Genomic DNA, 20,219 nt, shown 5'->3' with positions numbered 1-20,219 from the left:
TTGAACAGAGCCAAGGTGCACATACCCGAGGCACCGACCTACACCAGGCTGCTTACTGTACCCAGCTGCCATCTATCTAATCCACATGTTCAAGTGCATGTCCAAGGCCTTGTCAGGCAGAGCTATTCTTGGCACTGCAGCTAAGAGTGAACAAAACAGAAACACCACGTTCCCTGACCCAACAAAGAAATGTGTAAGGTGCTTTTTGTTGGTGCTGTGGAGAAAACACAGGTAAGGAGGGCTTGGAGAGATTGGGTCCCAAAGGGAGTTGGTAATGAGGTCACACTGAGGGGGAGACAAACTGCAATCAAGGGTGCAAAGGATGTGGTTGCTGTAGGATGGTGTGTCACCTAGAGGGAACAATATACAGAGGACTGAGGCCCAAGCACTGGGAGTCTGGCAACACCAGTGGGTGAGGGATAGTCAGTCCCAGGCCTTCATGTGGTCACCGCTCTACTTCTATCATGGTGACCTTGAGAAAGGTATTTAACCCTTTTGTGCCTGTTTATAAACAGCATACCAACGAAGTCTCCCCCCAAATTACGTGAAGATGAAAAAAGTTAAGGGTGTAGGAGAGAGGGGACGCTGCTGAGACCACAGCCTGAAGCTAGAGAGCTGTGCTTGAGTCAGGGGAAGGGTTGAGACAGAAGGGGTGGTCTGTCTTATCACTGATGGGAGTGGTGGCTGGTGATGGTGTGGGGACAATGAAGGAATTAGCAGGGAGATCCTGAAGGCAGGGAGAGGAGGAAGAGCTGGAAACCAGGAAGGGATGGAGAGTGTCTTCTTAGCCAGTCAGAGGCAGGACAAGGCAGAGCTGTAAGCACAGCTTGGTATTTCATGACAACAGATGCCAAAATTGACTGTTAGACATGATGGCCAATCTATTGTGGGGTCACGGAGCTTTACCACGTCAGCCAGCATGGTTGAATATATTTCTGCCCTCACTTGTGTACCCATGAGCACTAAGGACTCTGCAGAGGTCTGGGCTTTGCCAATGCTGGGCTTCCGCTCAGCAAGTACGGTGAGTGGGAGTGTAAGGAGCACCGATGAACTCTAAGCTAAAGAGAGGAGCAGGGAGAGAGAGAAACCAGAGGCGGCACAGGAATCTTCAGTACTGGTATCTTCAGTACTAGCAGGCAAGACGTTGTGACTGGAGGGTGCTCCCAGCAGGATGGACAGAGACAGGTGGAGAAGGCTACCAGCTGTTGGCACTGAGATCACCAAGACAAGACAGGAGCACTTACAAGAGATGAGAGTATGTGAAAGTATCCATGAAGAGAGCTCTCACCACAGCCCACTCTCACCTTCAAAGAATGCAGAAGGCTCCCACTGTGGGACCCAGGACTTTAAAAGTAACTTTAGACTAACAGACTGAGGGTTTTATTCTACCTCCTGTCAAAAAACTGTTTTTAGAAGATATTCTCATACAAAATGCTCTATATTTTAGCTTAACTTAAAGGCATTCACTACATTTAGGGGGCTAAGAAATGTGGGTCCTAAGTTTGGGAGGAAGACCCAGCTTCTTCCCACCTACACCAGCACATCTGTGAGAGATTAACAGAGTCACTCCAAGTTGTTAACAGCCCCTAGAACAAGGAGAGCCCTCTATACTCTTCTTAACTTTTCCAATTAAATGCCATCCTAAGGATTATCCTATGACTACTTGCAGAAGTACAGCATTTCCACCCGCGTGAGTGTCATCACTAATGCCTCAGCCGAGGGTAGTGCCTGAGCGGCTCTGCTCTCCTGTGTTACCACATGGATTCCTAACTCAGGAGGAAAATGAAGGCTATTTTTACTCATGAACATGTATGTACAATAAACATTAGAAAGAGCACGTATATATAATGTAAAATCCTTGTTCACAGTTAAGAGTATTTAATTTAGAAACTTCTGAGTAAACTTTTTGGAAAGCAATCAGTGCTTGAAACAGCCTCTAGACACAAGCTGCGTATCTAATAAAAAAAAGTTACAATTGCTCTCATAATTAAAAAAAAATTAATTTGTGTTCAGTCCCCGACTGTGAAAAGGAAATTATTTTGGTGGGGAAGACAAAGGTTTGGGGTCAAAACAAACTGGACCTGAATCCCAGTCTGCCTCCCCCCAGCTACATGACATCTGAGGGGTCACGCCAGCACTGGCCTCATTGCCCCCATCTGCACAACTGCTGGGAGACCTGGATAGGAATCCTTCAAAGCAGCTAGTGCAGTAATGGGCACAGGGCAGGCAATGGTAGATGTGTCTGTGGCCCCACCACTGTGGGCAGAGATGTCAGACACCCCCCAAGGCCCACATCACTGGGCGATCACTCCAGCCCTAGTAAGATAGGCACCATCCTCCAGAAAACACTTCAGCCCTTTTACTGCAAAAAGGTTTGCAAAATGGGAAATGGAAGGTGGGTATGAACTGGAGTAAACGAAACTGGCATGCAATGGTTAACAGTGGGAAAAACTGTCCAAGAGACTCCAGATTCCTTTGTAAACTGGGTTTCCTCAACGTCCTGTTAGACCAACGAGGAACTGCAAATGATGGGTTTTTCTGACTGCTTTCTCCCTTCTTGTAAGCAGAAGGGCAGTTCCTGTGAGGCCACAATGAATCCCAGTCTGTGGTTTTCACAAGACGACACCTGACTTACCTTGAAGTTTGGCTGGGCAAAGCACCGGGCGACTGCAATCATGGAGGCAGTCAATGGGCCAGAGACACCAATGGTGGTCAGAAATTCTGAAATGTTGGGTGTGAGGCGGAAAGGGACAGGACGGTTGGCATCTAAGTCTCCGGTTGCATCATTTATATCAAATCGAAAGTAGGCAACATTCAGTTTGCCTGTGTCCTACATTTCAAAGGAAGACATTTTAGGAACTTGAAGCAGCAGAAAACAGATGTGTAAAGGAGAGGGTCTGGCTGTTCACAACAAAATTACCTGAGCGATCTGCAGCATCTCAGGGTTGAGTCTATTTAAATGCAAGACGAATTCCGCAAAGCCAATCAGTGCCAGCTGGATGGTGAACATCTTCCGAAAGGTCCAGTAGTCTGTGGCGTTGGGAAAGGTGTGCAAGGCCCACTCTTTAAGCATGCTGCGTGGTACCATGTTACTCTGAACTTCCTTGAGGATATCACGAAGGACCTGAAACAATATACCACTCCAAGACACTCATTCAATTCACTTTTTTTTCTTTAAAAGGTAACTCTCAAACTGTAATTTCTTTTTTTTTTCCCCTAAAGATTTATTTATTTATTTATACAAGCACTGGGTACAGTCAGAAGCGTGGGAGGGTGAGAGAATTCACCAGAGCCAGAGTGGAGAGTAGAACAGGCAGAGTGACGAAGTACACTGCTGAGGGGAGCAGCGGGCGGCAGGAGTGGTCTGCGCACCATGTGGGACCTTTGCTGGTGGCCAGGGATCAAACCGGTGCTGCAGAGGCTGCGGGCATCTTCGCAGCCCAGCGCTCAACCGCTGCGCCACCGGGGAGGCCCTCAAACTGTAATTTCTTACTTAGTACTGGCAGAGGGAATTTTGTCAACAAATATACATGCAATGTCATTCGACTAAATATGGAGGCATGAGACTGGTCAATTTCCCTCGAGGGTTCCATGTCTTATGCTCAAAACAAGAGTCATTGGAACAAAAGTCTCAGCTGCATCACATAAGGTACCTGTCTTATCAAGGGTTTAGATAGGTCTCTGAATACTATAACTTGCTAATTATAGAATCTATTGGCCAGTTAACAGAAAGAACAAAAGAATAGTTGGATACCAATACCACCACTTCATAGCTAAGATTATTAAAGACAAAAGTTTTATAAACTGAAGGAGCTAGTCTAGAATTACAGCATATGGTAGGCAACACTATTATCTGAATTTTATACTGGAAGACCTACAACCTTATTTCAAATGTCACAAAAATAGAGACAGCCTTAATAAAGTTGATTGTGTTAATTTAGTTCCTGTTAGACCAACTGGTAAAGAAAGGCCCAAGGTCTATTGTGGACTAAATCCTATGTGTGTGCTCTCAACAACCATGAAACACAGGTCCTTAAGCAACTAAGAGCCATACAGACCACCAACCACACATTCGGGGTACAGTTCATGGCCTCACCTGAAAAATGCAAGTGGGGAGAGGACTTCCAAAATCTGCTCCTTCATGAGAGCAGTTAGAACACTGGCAAAATCATCAAGATAAACCTTTCTAGAACTCTGGAAATTAAACAAAGGCTTGCAACAACTTGAGGGGTGCTGCAATGTTTTAAGAATAGTACCCAACTCTGAACTGTACATTATTAAAGGATCAATTTTCTGGCACTGAGTTATATTGCAATAAGTTAAAAATGCAAGGATGAAGGAAGAGTTAATAATGAAACAAAAAGTAAGAGGGCATGGCGCAGACTTATTCTATATTACTGTCAGCATCTCTATCTGGCCCAGCAGGACCCTGGAACTGTGATAAGCTGGATCAATCATGGGCTTCATCAGTTATACACATTGTTTATCAAACAGTAGGGAAAATTCTGATGTAAGCATCTGTTTGCAAATAGGCCCTTGAGTGCACATCCAGAACTCCCACTGTGGGCAACTTTCTCCCCAGGTAACTGAATAGCTGGAGTCGATGTGTTTTGGGGTTCACCACTTTTTTATTTTAGAAAGTACATATGGTATAGAGACTTATGTTCCCTGACTCTCCCAGCCATAACCCAGGTGACTGTGAGCATTAAGTGGAGGAAGAGCCTCATATTGCTTAGATCTGATCTTGTTACCAAATAAGTTTACCACAAAATTATTTTTAATATCCTAATTTCTTAGTTTCTTTATATATAGGTAACAAATAAACCTTCCCAAAGCTGAAAGCTTACCCCTTTGTTCTGCACAACAAATGGTCTGCAGCAAATGCCACTTCATCTAATTTCTACCATTACAGTTTCTGAAAACCCCTGCTACTTTTCTAAGCACATGGTGGCAGCTCACAACCTTGACTGTGTCTGATTCATACCTGGTGGCTGGCTTGGGTCCCTCGAGCCTGCACTGTGGCCAGTCTGTCATAGTACCGGGAGATGGGGTTGTCGTGCTCAATGCCCTTCTTGGCACAGCGCTGTTTGTAGATCTCCACCAGGGAGAGGGAGGAGGGATTGTCTTCCACAAGGCGCATCTGTGGCGATACCGCCACAACTCGTGGTACTGAGGAGAAAGGGTAAGAGAAATGGAGGACAGATTGAGAGAGAATAACCACAGGTCATCACTTGACTTTACCTTTAGGGATGTCCCAGGAACAGAGACAATTCAGTCTTTGAGAGCAGATGTATGTGTGAAAGCAAATCTAAAGAACTTTTTGGTCAATACCACCCCACTGACTCACATGTGGCACAAAGCTCAACCTACCGCACGACAGAGCCTGAACTGTCAATCACTCTGTGTTTCAGACACAGATGAACAGAAATTCTTTAGAAGGCAATCTTGCAAAATAAGAGGCTGCCAACTGTTGACCTCCCAAGTCTTGCATTTCACCCCAGGAAGGCTGTGTGGGTTCCAGGAAGATTCAAAAACCCACTTATAAACTGAAGTGTTAATAGCACCAGTGAAGGGCCCTCCACTTGGTCGTGGTTTTGCTGGAGAGTGCACTGGTCCCATGGAAGTAAGCACAGAACAGCGCCACGTTTTCCAAACTCTCCTCAAAGTACCAGTTCTGCAGGGAGCAGCTAAAGGCCCAAAGAGGCCAGTTCCAGGAGCTGAGGCTCTGTCCTGGGAGTGCCTGACCTCATCTTAGGCCTTCTATGGTACAGCTCACGCATCCTCAGCTGCTGACATAGAAAATGCTCAGATGCCAGTGTGAGCTGCTTGTGTGCCCCCAAGTGCAGCTCCTGTACCTGTGAAAAATAAATGTCTCTTTGTGGTTTCCTTTCTCTTCTCCAAACAGGGGTTTAGCAGGCGAAGCAGCTGCAGCACACGCTCCTCCCTCCGTGACTCAGTCAGGCAGGCATCATTCATGACAAGGTAGGGGTAGATCTTGCCGTTGTGTCCGCGTATGTACAGTCTCCTGGCCGCAGTGTTGTGCTTCTGTACAATTTCTACCCTGGGCATAAACCTACCAAAATAAACAGTGAAACACCAACTCCTTGACTCTCAATATCCCATGCTTCTTGAGACAAAAATGGAACTTCATAAAGTCAGAACTGGTAAGGAAAAACGGACTCAGTAGGTAGCCGTTTGCTAATTTATTTCTACCCCATTTTGGAGGAAGGGAAAACCCAATTCTGGATGTGAAAAGCAGCAGAGCTGTTTCTAACCAGGGGACAGAAGACAGTAAGGCCTCATGCTGCTTGCCTGGAGGGACATCAGTGATCATGTGCAGGGTCAGACACACTTACTCACCGAGCAATCTTGATATAATAATGTGTAGGCTTTGGCATCAGAAATTCCCCAGGAATTTCTACTTCAGCTGTCTGTGCTGAGAAATTGCTCAAAAACCGGCACTTTTCTTCTATGAGGAAGAATTTTGGAAGTTGCTTGGTTTTAGCCTCTAGGATTTTGATCCACTTTTTCAATTTAGAAATGAGATTATGAAGTTTCATGGATCCTGGAACACTGAAGTCAAAATCTTCAAAATAAAATATATCATGAAAAGCATTTTTAATCATCTGGGTTATTTCTAAGTCACTACAAACAAAGTCACTGCTCAATCACGTCCCAGCTAGCAAACAGGCTACTCCTACATCTGGAGATGGCAGTTCAAATGCCCCCTGCTTTTTAAAGTGTAAACTGAAGTCTGAAAGAGCAGAAGCCTTAGTGTGGGCTGGGAGGAGGGGCAGGAGAGAAACAACTGCAGCATCTGCAGTCACAACAGGCTCCCATCAGGAAAGGATGAAGGGCCCCATCTCAATGTGGAGACATGGAGCTCTCTGAAGGGGGCCTGGAGCCCATGGCGCCAATGGCAGTGCTGCCTCTGAGAATGAGCATCATGAGGACAAAATAAGACCCTTGTGTCTAAAGCCAACACAGCATCAACCTGAAGCTAAAGAAGAAAAGGGGATGTCTCCAGGATACTAAATTATAAGTCAATTCATCAGAAGAAATTAAGGCAAGAAGTCAAATGACAAAAATGGGAAACATGCATTTTTTTCACTTAAGCAATTAAAAAAACCCTGAACAATCTCTCGTATTTTATTTAGAGTAAAATGTCAATTAAACGGAAAATTCTGCCTTAAAAAAAAAATCTCGGGCCTCCCCTGGTGGTGTAGTGGTTGAGCGCTGGGTTGAGAAGCTGCCCGCAGCCCCTGCAGTGCCGGTTCAATCCCTGGCTGCTCCCCGGCCACCGGAGGAGGATCCCACATGGCATGCAGACCTCTCCTGCCGCCTGCTGCTCCCCTCAGCAGTGTACTTCGGTCCTTCTGCCTGCTCTGCTCCCTGCTCTGGCTCTGGTGAATTCTCTCACCCTCCCGCGCTTCTGACTGTACCCAGTGCTTGTATAAAATAAATAAATAAATCAATAAATCTAAATATATATATATATATATATATATATATAAAAATCTCAATTCCTTCCCAGATTAGCACCACTGGTGGGAGGTACTCTTATCCCAACAGGCCAGATCGCGAAGGTCAGGATAAAGCAACCATTTCTGTTGGAAATATAAGCCATGGGAGCTAGAAGCAGGGTCCCCTGTTATCTGTGTCTACTGACACAGTACCACCAGTCCACCTGATACAGTGATAATGAAAACAAATGGATACAACCAGATGTTAAAGACTAAGGAAAAACAGCAAGAGGAACTTTACCTAGGTATAGGGAGAGCAAAGCGAGACTCACCAGTTGTGAACTGGCCCTTCAGCTTCTGGAAGACAGGGTCCTGAGCAGTGGCCTGCGCCCGCCTGGCTAGAGACTCGGAGGCTGCACTGGAGAACATAGTTGAGACGTTGGACACGTTCTCCAGGCCCACCCCAAAAGTGCTCACCAACTTCTTAACAAAATTGAGGGTGTGGGGGGTAATTTTGGCATCAGATACAGCTCCACTTTTCTCAAATGCAACCGAGTAACATTTTGCCAGGCCCTGTTGAAGCTGCCTGAGAACCTAGTGGGAAAGAGTAGAGAAAATTCACAAGAGTTCTCAGTGCTGACAAAATATATCTGTCCAACACGTTCCTGCCACTGCCAGGGCTATTTCTCTGGGCACCTAGCATGTAGCAGGTATAAAATCAGAACGAATGGAATGTTCTGTGCCACACACTGGGAGTCTTATTTTTAACAATGAGGGTGTGTACTAGAACATAAAACAAAAACCATTTCTTGTCATACACATACTATTCTGATGATTAACTATGGAAAAAAGCTTATTTTCAAACAGCTTTAGTGCTATTGCATGTCTGTGTACGCACACAAAACACAGTGATGATAACAAGTGGGCTTGGGGCCAACTGGAGAATATCTGAACAATGAAGGCTGATTTATATGTCATCAGCTTAAGCATATGCCATGAAGGTGGCCTGGCTGCTGACAAGATCAATGAAGAACCAGCTCCCACTTCTGGAGTTACCCAAGCCCCAGTTCCTCTCACACCCTCCACTGCTACTTGCAACTGGTGGTGGTTAAATGACTGCACCCACAAGTGAGCCAAGTAAACATTTTAAGGCCAGAAATGACATTCTCAATTTCACTTTCTTTTGGAATCTTCTATTTCAAATATGTGAGCCAGCACTAGTGTGCAGATATCAACTATTTGCCTGTTCCATTTTTCAATCAACACTAATAAATATTTTAAATAACCAGGCAGCTGATTTAGAGATAATATAGCTGCAAAAGCATGCAAAATAATACATTGCCTCCCCAAGAAGCCAGCATTTCCGAGTCATATCCAAATACCTCTTCGTGCCAGTTTTCTCTGAACCAGACCATCTGATCGACGATGCCTTCCAGAGAAGACAGAAGGGTTGGGTGGAGTTCCCGCTGCATGTGCATGATTCGGCTGCAGCGCCACATGGGTGCTGTTGCTCTAATGGGCCCTGGATCTGATGCAGAATGGGACTGGTTACCCACTGAACTTGGCTGCTGTTGTCCAGAATCTGAGAGCAACACACACAACGCCAATGTCAGCGCAAAACTGACCAATGTGAGAGCTCATGCTCTAGAGGACCCACCGGCCAGAGGAACGCTGGTTCCTGCCGGGCATTACACATCACGAGACCTTGTCCCCTGGAACTGCATGGGAGATGATCTTGGCTCTAAGGAGAGGAGTGCTGTGGAAACCAACTATAGAGAGTGTGACCATCTACAAATTGGCTTCAAATGGTTCAGTGAAATGGAAAAGCATTCATGTTGGGAGAGAAAGCAAACATGGCAGCATGCTAGCTGGTGAATCAAAGTGAGGGTGTTTGAGTGTTCATGGTACACTCCCTTTTTAACTTTAAGTATTTTCATACTTGAAAAAATATTTTATAATACAATCTTTATACTACACATCACAGAATCTAGAAGAGGTTAAGTAGCAGATCTATATTATTTCATCTAGGAAAGTCAAATCACTTCCACAAAATGCTAATTTTGAGAAACACAGGCATCTACTGTATGAGAAATATGATGCCAATTTTTCATTTTCAGCTCACCTGGAACAAAAATATCTTAACTTTCAGATGAACAAAACATGAATATAGCAAGGCAGACCTCAAGATCAGAGCTGAAATTTACTGCACAATCTCCGAACCCACACAGGTCACAAGTGGGCACTGACACCATAGCCCAGTGGATGACGTCACCTTCTCGCAAAAACTCTATCTTGAAGCATGAAGTCTGGGTTTAAAACATTATTTACAAAGCCCATGCTTAGTGGGTAACTGAAACTATTAAATAAGTTATTTCTTTACATACTAGGACTACTCAGTATAAGAGCTTGTATTTTGAGTAAATTTTTACATGTGCTAAGATTGACTTCTATGCTGATTCTTCTGACAGCTGAAGATATTCCATATAACCCTAATAACATACACAGAGTAAATGACATTCATGCTGTTTATCAGGAGGCACTTATGCATCCTACCTAATGAGGCAAATTAAGTTTTTAAATTATTATGTATAGCTAACAGTTTCATATGCTTCTTTGACTTATGGACCAAATCACTAAGGTAAACTAATACCCTGTTTGTTATCTCACAGGGAAGGAGAACTATCACTCAGAGACTTGGGTTTTTGCCTTCTGATTCCAAAGTGTCCTCTCACTGATTAAAGATTGCCACATACTAGGAAGTTACCATGGAACTGGAGTGTGTCACAGCAGCTGGGACACGAAATGCCCCCTGGAATGAACCCTTCATGACCTAGCCAGCTTTCCCGAAAGACACGTACCACTCTTGTAGCGTTCCCGCTGCTCTATTTTCAGAGTCAGGTACAGGGTCCGGATGGGAAAGTAGACTGCTTGGGGATACACTCGTCCAACCTGCTCAGAGACAGGAGGAATGAAGAGCACTGTTCACCACTGTATTTCTGCATGAAGACAACTTGGACTAAAAATAAGTGATGGTTCTCCTAGGTGGGTTGCTGGCTTGCATTGGAACCAAGAAAGCAATTATTAGGCCACTGATGTTGCACATGAGGCAGATGAAACAGAAGGTAAAACATCTAGTTTAGCTTCAAAAGATCCAAGAATGACCAACATGGTGACTTCATCAATTCTGCCTTGGGACTATTCATGACTGAGAAACTGCACTTGCATTTGATTCAATAAATCTGAGGGAGGCAAAACACATTAAGTTCTTGGATCTTAGGCAAATAATAGGTAAACACAAAATAATTCCAGTCAGTCTTGATATTAGGCACTGAGGGATGTAAAGTGATTCTAACTAAAAACTAGGTTAATCAGCAAAAAAATTTTCTCTGCATAACCAAAAATTTTCTACTGAAGACAAGAACACCAGTTTTATTAAATTGAGGTTTTATAGATGAGAAGATATCAAGTTATTCAGATCCTTCAATATGCGCCCATTAAAGAAAAAGGAGTAATAGCTAATTTTAGCCACAGGGTGGCTGGCTAACATACTTCAATGAATGACATACCAAGTAAGAATGACTTTCCATCCTGACAGATAAAATTCCAGAAAAAAATGCTGGTATCCAGGAACATAAACCAAGAGAAAAAATGAAACCACTGTGATGTTCAAAATTTTTGGTATACCACATGTAAGCAGCAATTTAACCAGACAGACAGAACAATGAGCATCATGTCCCTTAAGTGCTATTTAATGATGAAACGTTACCTGACTTTCTTCTTATTAAAAAAGGTACAGCCAAAGGTACTGTATTCCAGACCAAACTGCATCTTAAGGGAAATCTCAGAGCTCCTAGTACATGACAGGAAATCAGTTGTAATATGCTAATTACATGTACCTCTCACATGAGTAACTTGGGGGCAACAGCTTACATTTTAAGAAAATGTGTATTTTCACTTGCATCTTACTATATGTTCAAGCAAAGACATTACAGTTTTAATACAGTAACACTGTAGTTGATTAATTTCAACCCTGATATATTTTTTTAATCACTTTAAATTGGGCTTTATATAATGATATCTGTGTCTATCTTTTCATCTCTTTATTTTTAATGCTTTCAGCATTCACTTTTCTTTCTGAAAAAAAGAGTTTGAAATGAAAACATACTTATTTTGGTGAACAAAAAACATCCTGTTATTCCCACCTGGCTAATAAGATTCAAAAGCAGCTTTCCTTCGGAGCCAACCAAGCAAGTGAGTAGCTGTGGGATCCAGGCCAGCCACTGGATGGGAGGCACGCCGATGCAGTATTTGTCAACAGCATCTGCCAAAGTATTTTTATCATCATCAAAACTCAAAAGCCACAGCACCTATGAAGATAGAAGGAAAAATTCTTCAGTTGAATAAAAGTTCTGAGACCCCTTAATCAAATATCCTTTCCCCAATATTAAAACACTATATTAAGTAGTTTTACTGGCAATACAGAAAGAAAGCTATATGAGGGTCAATGATATTTCTAAACTTAACATAAATTTACAGAGAACTAAAACCTAATATTTTTTTTTTTTTAAGATTTATTTATTTTTTATTTATTTATACAAGCACTGGGTACAGTCAGAAGTGCAGGAGGGTGAGAGAATTTACCAGAGCCAGAGCGGGGAGCAGAGCAGGCAGAAGGACCGAAGTACACTGCTGAGGGGAGCAGCGGGCGGCAGGAGAGGTCTGCGCGCCATGTGGGACCCTCCTCTGGTGGCTGGGGAGCAGCCGGGGATCGAACTGGCGCTGCAGAGGCTGCAGGCAGCTTCACAACCCAGCGCTCAACCGCTGCGCCAACGGGGAGGCCCTAAAACCTAAATTTTGAATACAGTTTTTATCTAGATTTTTTTTTAAAGGATTTATTTTATTTTTATTTATTTTTATTTATTTAACCAGGGTACAGGCCAGACACATGGGAAGTGAGAGGTTTCACCAGAGAAAGAGCAGGGAACAGAACAGGCAGATGGACCGAAATACACTGCTGAGGAGCAGTGGGCAAGACAGGAGAGGTCCACCATGCCATGTGGGACCCTTGCCGGCCGGCCGGGATTGAACCAGCACTGCAGAGGCTGTGGAAAGCCTCACTGCATTGTGCTCAACCGCCTGCACCACCAGGGGAGGCTCTAGATTTATCTTTAATACCAGTAACTAAGTGAATCCAATCTGTTTGCTAGTGGTGGCCAGTGATGCCAAAGTGGTTACAGGTGATGGCAAGAGTCTGCCAACCTGCTACACTTGGTGATTTCACCAAAATCATAATATAGACTTTTGCTAAGAATCTCCACAGTGGTGTTTGGCAGTGGTGGCAGCCTGATATATCCATGAATGTCTGGAAAAAATTACAGGTAGAAGTAAAAAAATTACAGGTAGAAGTACTAGGTGTTGATGAACATTTCAAATTATGGCATTAAATCAAGGAATTCTAAAAATTTCACACATTTAGTGGACAAAACAGAAAAGCACAACCTTTTCTTAATTTCCCTGCAAGAATTAATGCTGAGTTTTATTTCTGTGTTTCTTGGGAGGAGTAAGGAGGAGCAACCTCGAGAAGGAATCTTAATCTCAAGCAAACACCTGTTGTGCCGCGTATGCTGTGACCCTATGCCAGTGCTATATGGGGTGAGGTAGAACAAGAATGGCAGGCAGACCTCACCCTGAAGTGTGTGCAGAAATCACATGATTCAATGACATGGCTCTGTCCCCTCAGTAAGAGATTAGACTCTAACGAGCATCTAGCAGGTAAATTCTGGCAAGACCTCTTACCAGTCTGTAGGAATCTCTGTTCAGTATGAGATCCCACAGAAGACACTAAACTTGAGACCTTAAGACCCAGATTCCAGGCTTGGTCTTGACACAAGTCCTGTGACCCCATATATACAGGTTCACCTCCTGAGCTTTAAAATGGAATTACGGAAGAGACTTCAAGTGTTAAGGCATGAAATAACATCTCACACACAGCATGAATTAGTATATAGCTGAACTTTTATGCAAACTTGAAGGCTACCAGAATACTTTTGGTCTCACCTTGGCTAAGTATTTCCTTGATTTGCTTTCATTCTGATGCCGGCAAGCGTGCAGGTAACAGGTGATAGCAGACACTCCAAGATGCAGTTGCCGTTCCTTCACAAAGATGTTCTCTAGGTAATCGCCCCACATTGCCCATGCTTTCACCAGCACATCATGCATTTGCACAGCTGCAGAAAAGGCTTTATTTGCTTCTTCAGATCTGCAAGGACACAAAATAATAAAAAAAATCCTTTTTAGATGAACTTCACACAATGGAAAATTAACCATTTAAAGCGAATAATTCAGTGGCATATAGTATATTCAAAATGTTATGCCACTATCATTTTTATCTAGTTCCAAAACTTTTCATACCCCAAAATAAAACCCCTAAACATGCAGTCACTACTCTCCATTCCCTCCAACCTCAAATCTGCTTTCTCTCTACGGACTTAACCTAATCTGCATATTTCAGACAAATGAACCCCCAAAATTGATTTTTTTGTGCCTAGTTTCTGCATTTTCTAGGTTTATCCATGTGGCCTATGTGTCAGTACTTCATTCCTTTTTATTGGTCAATACTATTGTATGTTTGCACATTTGCTTTATCCATTCATTTGATTTGTTTTGACATTTTGATGGTTATTAAAGAGCTGCTAGGAACATTCATGAACAAGTACCTGCATATGCAATTGTTTTCAATATTTTTGGAGAGTAACTGCTGAGTCATAATTCTGTTTTGTTTTTTTTTAGTAACTGCCAAACAAACTGTTTTCCACAACAGTTACACCACCTTACTATCATGCCAACAATGTACAAGACATCATAAAACTACACTTATATTCCTTATGAATTTAGAGGCAAACAAACTCAACAAGATACTAGCAAATCACATCCAGCAGCATATTAAAAAGATTACACACCATGGCCAAGAGGGACTTTTTCCAGCAATGCAAGGTGGAGGTTCAACACACAAACACCAATCCACGGAATAAACCACATAAGCAGAAAAGAAAGAGAAATCATGATCTTACTTGAAAAATCCAACACCCTTTCACAAGGAAAACATGCAACAAACTAGGAATAGCGGGAAACTACCTCCATATAGTAAATGCCATCTATGAAAAGCCCATAGTTAACATCAAACTCAATGGTGATAAACTGAGAGATTTTCATTTAAGATCAGGAATAAGACAAGGATGCCTACTTTCACCATTTCTATTTAAGATTTAAGATAGTACTGGAAGTCCTAGCCAGGACAACTAAATGAGGAAACAAAGGTATCCAGACTGGAAAGGAAGACGTGAAAACTATTTGTAGATGAAATGATCTCATATAGAGAAAACATTCTTTAACATAAGAAATATAACACTTGTACACTGAAAACTATAAACACTTAAATGAAACTAAAGGTGATGTAACTAAACATATCCTGTGTTCATGGATGAAAGGCTTAATACTACTACTATAACAATACTTCTCAAATTAATTTACCAATTCATTGTAATCCCTATTATAATTCCAACTGCCTTATTTTATTTTTTTTTTGGCAGAAATGGGTAAACTGAAATTCGTATTAAAATGGAGGGATGCAATATAGCCAAAGCTATCTTGAAAATCAAAAAACAAAGTTGAAGACCTCCCAATTTCAAAACTGACTGCAAATCCACAGTAATTAAGACAGTGTGGTAGTGGCAGGATACTATCAACTGAACAGGATTGAGTGTCCAGAAATAAACCTATCCTAGTTAACTGATGGTTAACAAGGGTGCCAAAGCCACTCAATAGGGAAAGAATAGTTTTCTCAACAAATGGTGCTGAGACAATGGGATACACACATTTGCGAAAACTGAACCATTACCTCTTGTCTCATGAAAAGAGAGATCAGGAATAAGAAAAAGTAAAACTGTTTTTTTTTTTCTTTCTCATGCAAGGGTGTTGGATTTTATCAAGTAAGATTATGAAGAGGTAAGCCTATGAAACTCTTAGAGGAAATCACAGGAGTAAATGCTCAATGGGGTCTTAGAAATAACATCAAAAGCACAAGCTACAAAAGACAAAGAAAATTTGACTTCATCAAAACCAAAATGACATACCACTTCATACTCAAGTATGGCTATAATCAGAAAAATAATAAAAACAAATGCTGGGAAGGATGTGTAGAAACAGAACCACCATCACGCTGGTGGGAGTACAGAATGGTGCCAGCCACTATGGAAAACTGTCAGAAAGGTTCTCAAATTTTTGAGGCAACAGTTACCATATGACCCAGCAATTCCCCTCCTAGGAACATATCCCAGAGAAATGAAAGCATGCTCACATACAACCTTGTACCTAGCAGCATTATTCATACTAGCCCCCAAATGGGATCAAATCAAATGTCTATCAATTGTTGAATGGTTTAATAAAATGTATGAATACTCAATGGAATACTATCAGCCACAAGAAGGAATGAAGTATTGACACTTGCTATGAACCTTGCAAATATCATGTTAAGTGACAGCAGCTGGACACAAAAGACCATGTTATACATGACCATTTATATGCAATGTTCAGAAAGGCAAATCAGAGATAGAAAGCGAACAGGATTTGTCAGGGGACAATGTGAGGGAGAACAGGGAGTGATAGCTAATGGATATGGAGTTTCTTTTGGGATGAAGGAAATGTTCTAGAATTGGTGTACAAAATTGTGAATATATGAAAATTCAATTGTACACTTTCAAATGGTATATTTTATATCAAATGATTTTAAAATACTAAAGAGAAAACCCTTTTATATTAGCAAAATCACCTCCTTATTTAAAAATGAGTGAAAAATATTAACCCCTATATATTAAAAATGAAAAATGGGCTTTAAAGCGATATATGTGAAACTATAACTCGTCTCTACATTTTTTTACAAAATCCCATTTGTTCATTTTCCTAAAAATGGGTTCTACAACCTTATCCAGTAATGGGTCCCAATGCAATAGTAAATGCATTAGGCTTTGTGAACCACACATTTTCTGTCACAACTTCTTTATTCTGTGGCTACAGCATAAAAGCAATCACAGACGTCAATGGTGTGGGTTGTTTCAATACAGTATTTATGCAAACCATACAATGGTTAGATTCGGATCTCCTGGCTTTAAAACAAGAATCATCTTCATAAAAGGAAATAACTCTATTCCAAAATGGCATGCTGAGAAAGTGGGGCAATGAATCCATGTTATCAGCAGTTTCCACATACAAGCAACTTGCTTTTCGTCTTTCAAGAGATACACATCAAACTATCTTCTCAATCTGCTGCAACATACTGTCTTCACAGAGGTGTAACATCTGACATTGTCATATCTAATGACTATCACTAATTCATAGCATTTTCTAGCTTAAACTTCACTTTTGGCGCCAAGTTATAAATAACTTTAGTAACCAAGTTCTTATCCTACTCCTATGTAATATACATACTTGTTGATCTGAGCCAGGAACATCCCCTTCAGTGCATAAAATTCAGCTGTCATCTCTTTTGTAAAGTATTTTAAATTTGTAGATTCAATAACTTCAAGGCCCTGTTTTAAAATAAATTAAAAAAAAATTAAGACTACCTAGACAATTATATAAAAATTTTATTAAAATATTTATCTAAGATAGGTGATAAATTCTAAATGTCATCAATGAGTATACCTGAAATTGGCAACAAACATGCCTATTGTGTTTGTTGACTGACAAATTAGTATTTCAATCAAATCAGTAATTTACTGAACCAATATTTTAAAATACTGTCTCCAAAGCTTCTAGGTCTAGTCAGTTTCATTTTTTTTAAAGTACTCCTCTGATCAAAGCCAAAATCTACCCATTGCTCTTATTAATTCTGCAGTTTTTATTCCTTTTTTTTTTAAAGATTTATTTACTTATGCATACAAGAACTGGGGTACAGGTCAGAGATGTGGGGTGTGAGAGAATCCACCAGAGACAGAGTGGAAAACAGAACAGGCAGACTAACTGAAAAAAACTGCTGAGGGGAGCAGCGGGAGAGACAGGAGATGTCTGCTTCGCCATGTGGGTAGCTCCCTGGCCGGCTGGTTTCAAGCTCGTGCTGCAGAGGCTTTGGATCACTTCACAATGCAGTGCTTACCTCCTTGCGCCACCAGGGAGGCCCAGTTTTTGTTCCTTAAATACATTAAGTATACGGTAGAATAGAAACCTAAAATGTCATTAAAATATTCAAATGAGGGGCCTCCCTGGTGGCACAAGGGGTTAAGTCTCAGCACTATGAGGCTATCGGCAGCCATTGAAGCACAAGTTCAATCCCTGGCCAGGGAGCTGACCCACATGGCGCAGCAGACCTCTCCTGTCTCATCTGTTGCTCCCCTCAGCAGTGTATTTCAGTAGATTCACCTGTTCTGCTCCCTGCTCTGTCTCTGGTGAATCCTCTCACTTCACCACACACCTTTGGCCTACACCCCAGTTCTTGTATGCATAAATAAATCTTAAAAAAAAAAATACAAATACTCAAATGGTTTCCTTTTCTTTCTTATTTTGAAAGGACAGTTTCCCACTACTAAGGATGTATTTAAATAAGTTCTAATCTTCCTTCCTATGATCTAAACCAGAAGATGTCCATCTTCACCGGATCTGAAGCTCAAGGGCAGGCACTGGGTCTTGTGGCACTTTACCTGCATACACTCGTTTTTCCCCATGACTCCTGCCAGTTGCAGGTAACATTTGACTTGCTGTCGAATCTTCTGGAAGCAATCCACAATAGGAACAGTTGGGATAGTATGAATACGACTTAATATATCCAAAGCTACGTTGACTAATCCTTGTTTTCGGGCAATTTTTCCATACTGAATAATTGCTGAAGCTGATGCATGAACTCCAAGCATGGCATTATTTGAACTTGGATCATGCTGAGAACTATTTTCATATGCAGTTACAATGGCTAGAGAGCAAAGAAATGAGTCATTAGTGCATGTCATATGTTATAGAAAGTGTTTTACAATAAGATTTAAGTAAAAAATGAAAAACACACACACGGCTTATGAAAACAGGAAGTTCTGTGATAAACCCTCATCATTTTCCCCTGTATTTTGTATCAAAATTAAAATATAAAAAGTACTAACTACTGAGTGTTACCATCTTGGCTAACTATATCAAAAAGATTTTCCTAAACAAATAGGTGTCTGGCAGGTTGAGGGGATCAGGAAGATTGGGAAAGGTCACACAGAGTCACCTTGAATTTTTTTTGGGGGGTGGGGGGAAGGCTGCAAAGCAGTAAGTGTACAACCCAGAGCTCTAATCCCACTGGTCTGTGCCCCTCACGCAATAGGGAGCAACTAGCAATTCTTGGTTCTGTAATAGCTAGAAAAATATAATGGGTCATATGTGTGAGGGGGATGAAATCTTTCCATCTTTCACAGCTTCATCTTTACCCTTGCCATACCAACCACTAAATACCATATCAGTAAAAAAAAATTTTGGTTAAAAAAAAAAAACCAAAAAACGAAACCAAGACATGAAACCAGAACAGTGGGTGTCTAGAAAATTACATGATGAATGCATGCCGGACCAGGTAGGTTTACCCTGGTAATGATGCTGTCTCCACATGAAGACGCTGCTCCAGTGGGACAAGTCGTCAGACACAATGGGCAGCCTGTTCCTCCAGGTCTTCACCACCGTCTTCATGTCATGCAGGCTGTTGTTCCTTCCTAGGTTGGTCGGCTGTAAGCCTGCATTTATTTGTGCAGCTTCTTGAAGTTCAATGATTTGCTGGGCTGCCTAAATGGGACCGGCATGAGGTGTTCCACAGAAAGCATTGTATTAAAAGACCAAGTGAGAAAAACAAGCCAGAGTCAATCAGGAATTTAGTTACTATAAGGACATCATGATTCAATCACCAAAGGACGCACTCCAACTTAAACAGACACCTTAGACATGTAACACCATTTTAAACACTATTCTCGTAATTTTCAAACTTTGATTCTGGCTACCGCAAGGTAGAAAATTGGAAGAACAGTGTAGACACCAAATCTTGCTAATGGGTAGCCCCAAAACTATTCTTTCTTTTCCATTTTCTTTCTACCAACTAAGTCTGGCTCTTTGTCTACCAATATCTAAAATAGAATAGTTAGTCCTCTCAGCTCTCAGGCTTTCCTTCTATCAACATTTATTTTAAATCACACAGTCACATTAAGTATCTTAATATGTGTTCTGGGGATCTTGCAGGGATGACATACCTTTTCAATAACATTCCTTATACCCCAGGTGGATTGCTGGCTCCAAACTTTTTGTCCTTACCAGGAATGGCATGGCCATAATACTGACAATACCCAAATTCTACCTACCAAGTTTCTCTCCTTAAATGTTTATGTTTATCTTCTATCCTACCTGTTGAGCACTGAATCACAGTCTCCCTTTTATTTTTTAACAGTGGAAATTTATTATTTTTTAAAGATTTATTTGTTTATACAAGAACTGGGGTACAGTCAGAGGCATGGGAGGGTGAGAGAATTCACCAGAGACAGAGCGGGGAGCAGAACAGGCAGACGGACCTAAGACACTACTGAGAGGAGCAGCGGGTGAGGCAGGAGAGGTCTGCCGCACCATGTGGGTATCTCCTTAGCCAGCTGGGAATTGAACCCGCACTGCAGAGGCTGCGGACAGCTTCACAGCACGGTGCTCAACCTGCTGCGCCACCGGGGGAGGTCTTCCCTTTTATTTTTATGCTTCTTGTGGATATGT

General features: G+C 41.8%; 1 protein-coding gene across 1 annotated transcript in view; it reads right to left on the bottom strand.

Moving 5' to 3' along the window:
* TRRAP (transformation/transcription domain associated protein) overlaps nt 1-20,219 on the bottom strand; it is a 111,774-nt gene that overhangs the window by 1,375 nt on the left and 90,180 nt on the right. The window contains 13 exon segments of the mRNA XM_054693708.1: nt 2,636-2,830; nt 2,921-3,124; nt 4,985-5,169; nt 5,856-6,073; nt 6,361-6,586; nt 7,796-8,057; nt 8,846-8,991; nt 10,322-10,412; nt 11,666-11,830; nt 13,521-13,722; nt 16,947-17,047; nt 18,155-18,420; nt 19,061-19,256. Coding sequence (XP_054549683.1) covers nt 2,636-2,830; nt 2,921-3,124; nt 4,985-5,169; nt 5,856-6,073; nt 6,361-6,586; nt 7,796-8,057; nt 8,846-8,991; nt 10,322-10,412; nt 11,666-11,830; nt 13,521-13,722; nt 16,947-17,047; nt 18,155-18,420; nt 19,061-19,256 — 2,457 coding nt within the window.

Source organism: Talpa occidentalis, unplaced genomic scaffold (genome assembly GCF_014898055.3).
Source record: "Talpa occidentalis isolate TD23 unplaced genomic scaffold, MPIMG_talOcc4v2.1 talOcc4.12, whole genome shotgun sequence".
NCBI lineage: Eukaryota > Metazoa > Chordata > Mammalia > Eulipotyphla > Talpidae > Talpa > Talpa occidentalis.
Note: the sequence above shows the minus strand (reverse complement) of the source record. Positions and strands in the feature narration are given on the sequence as shown.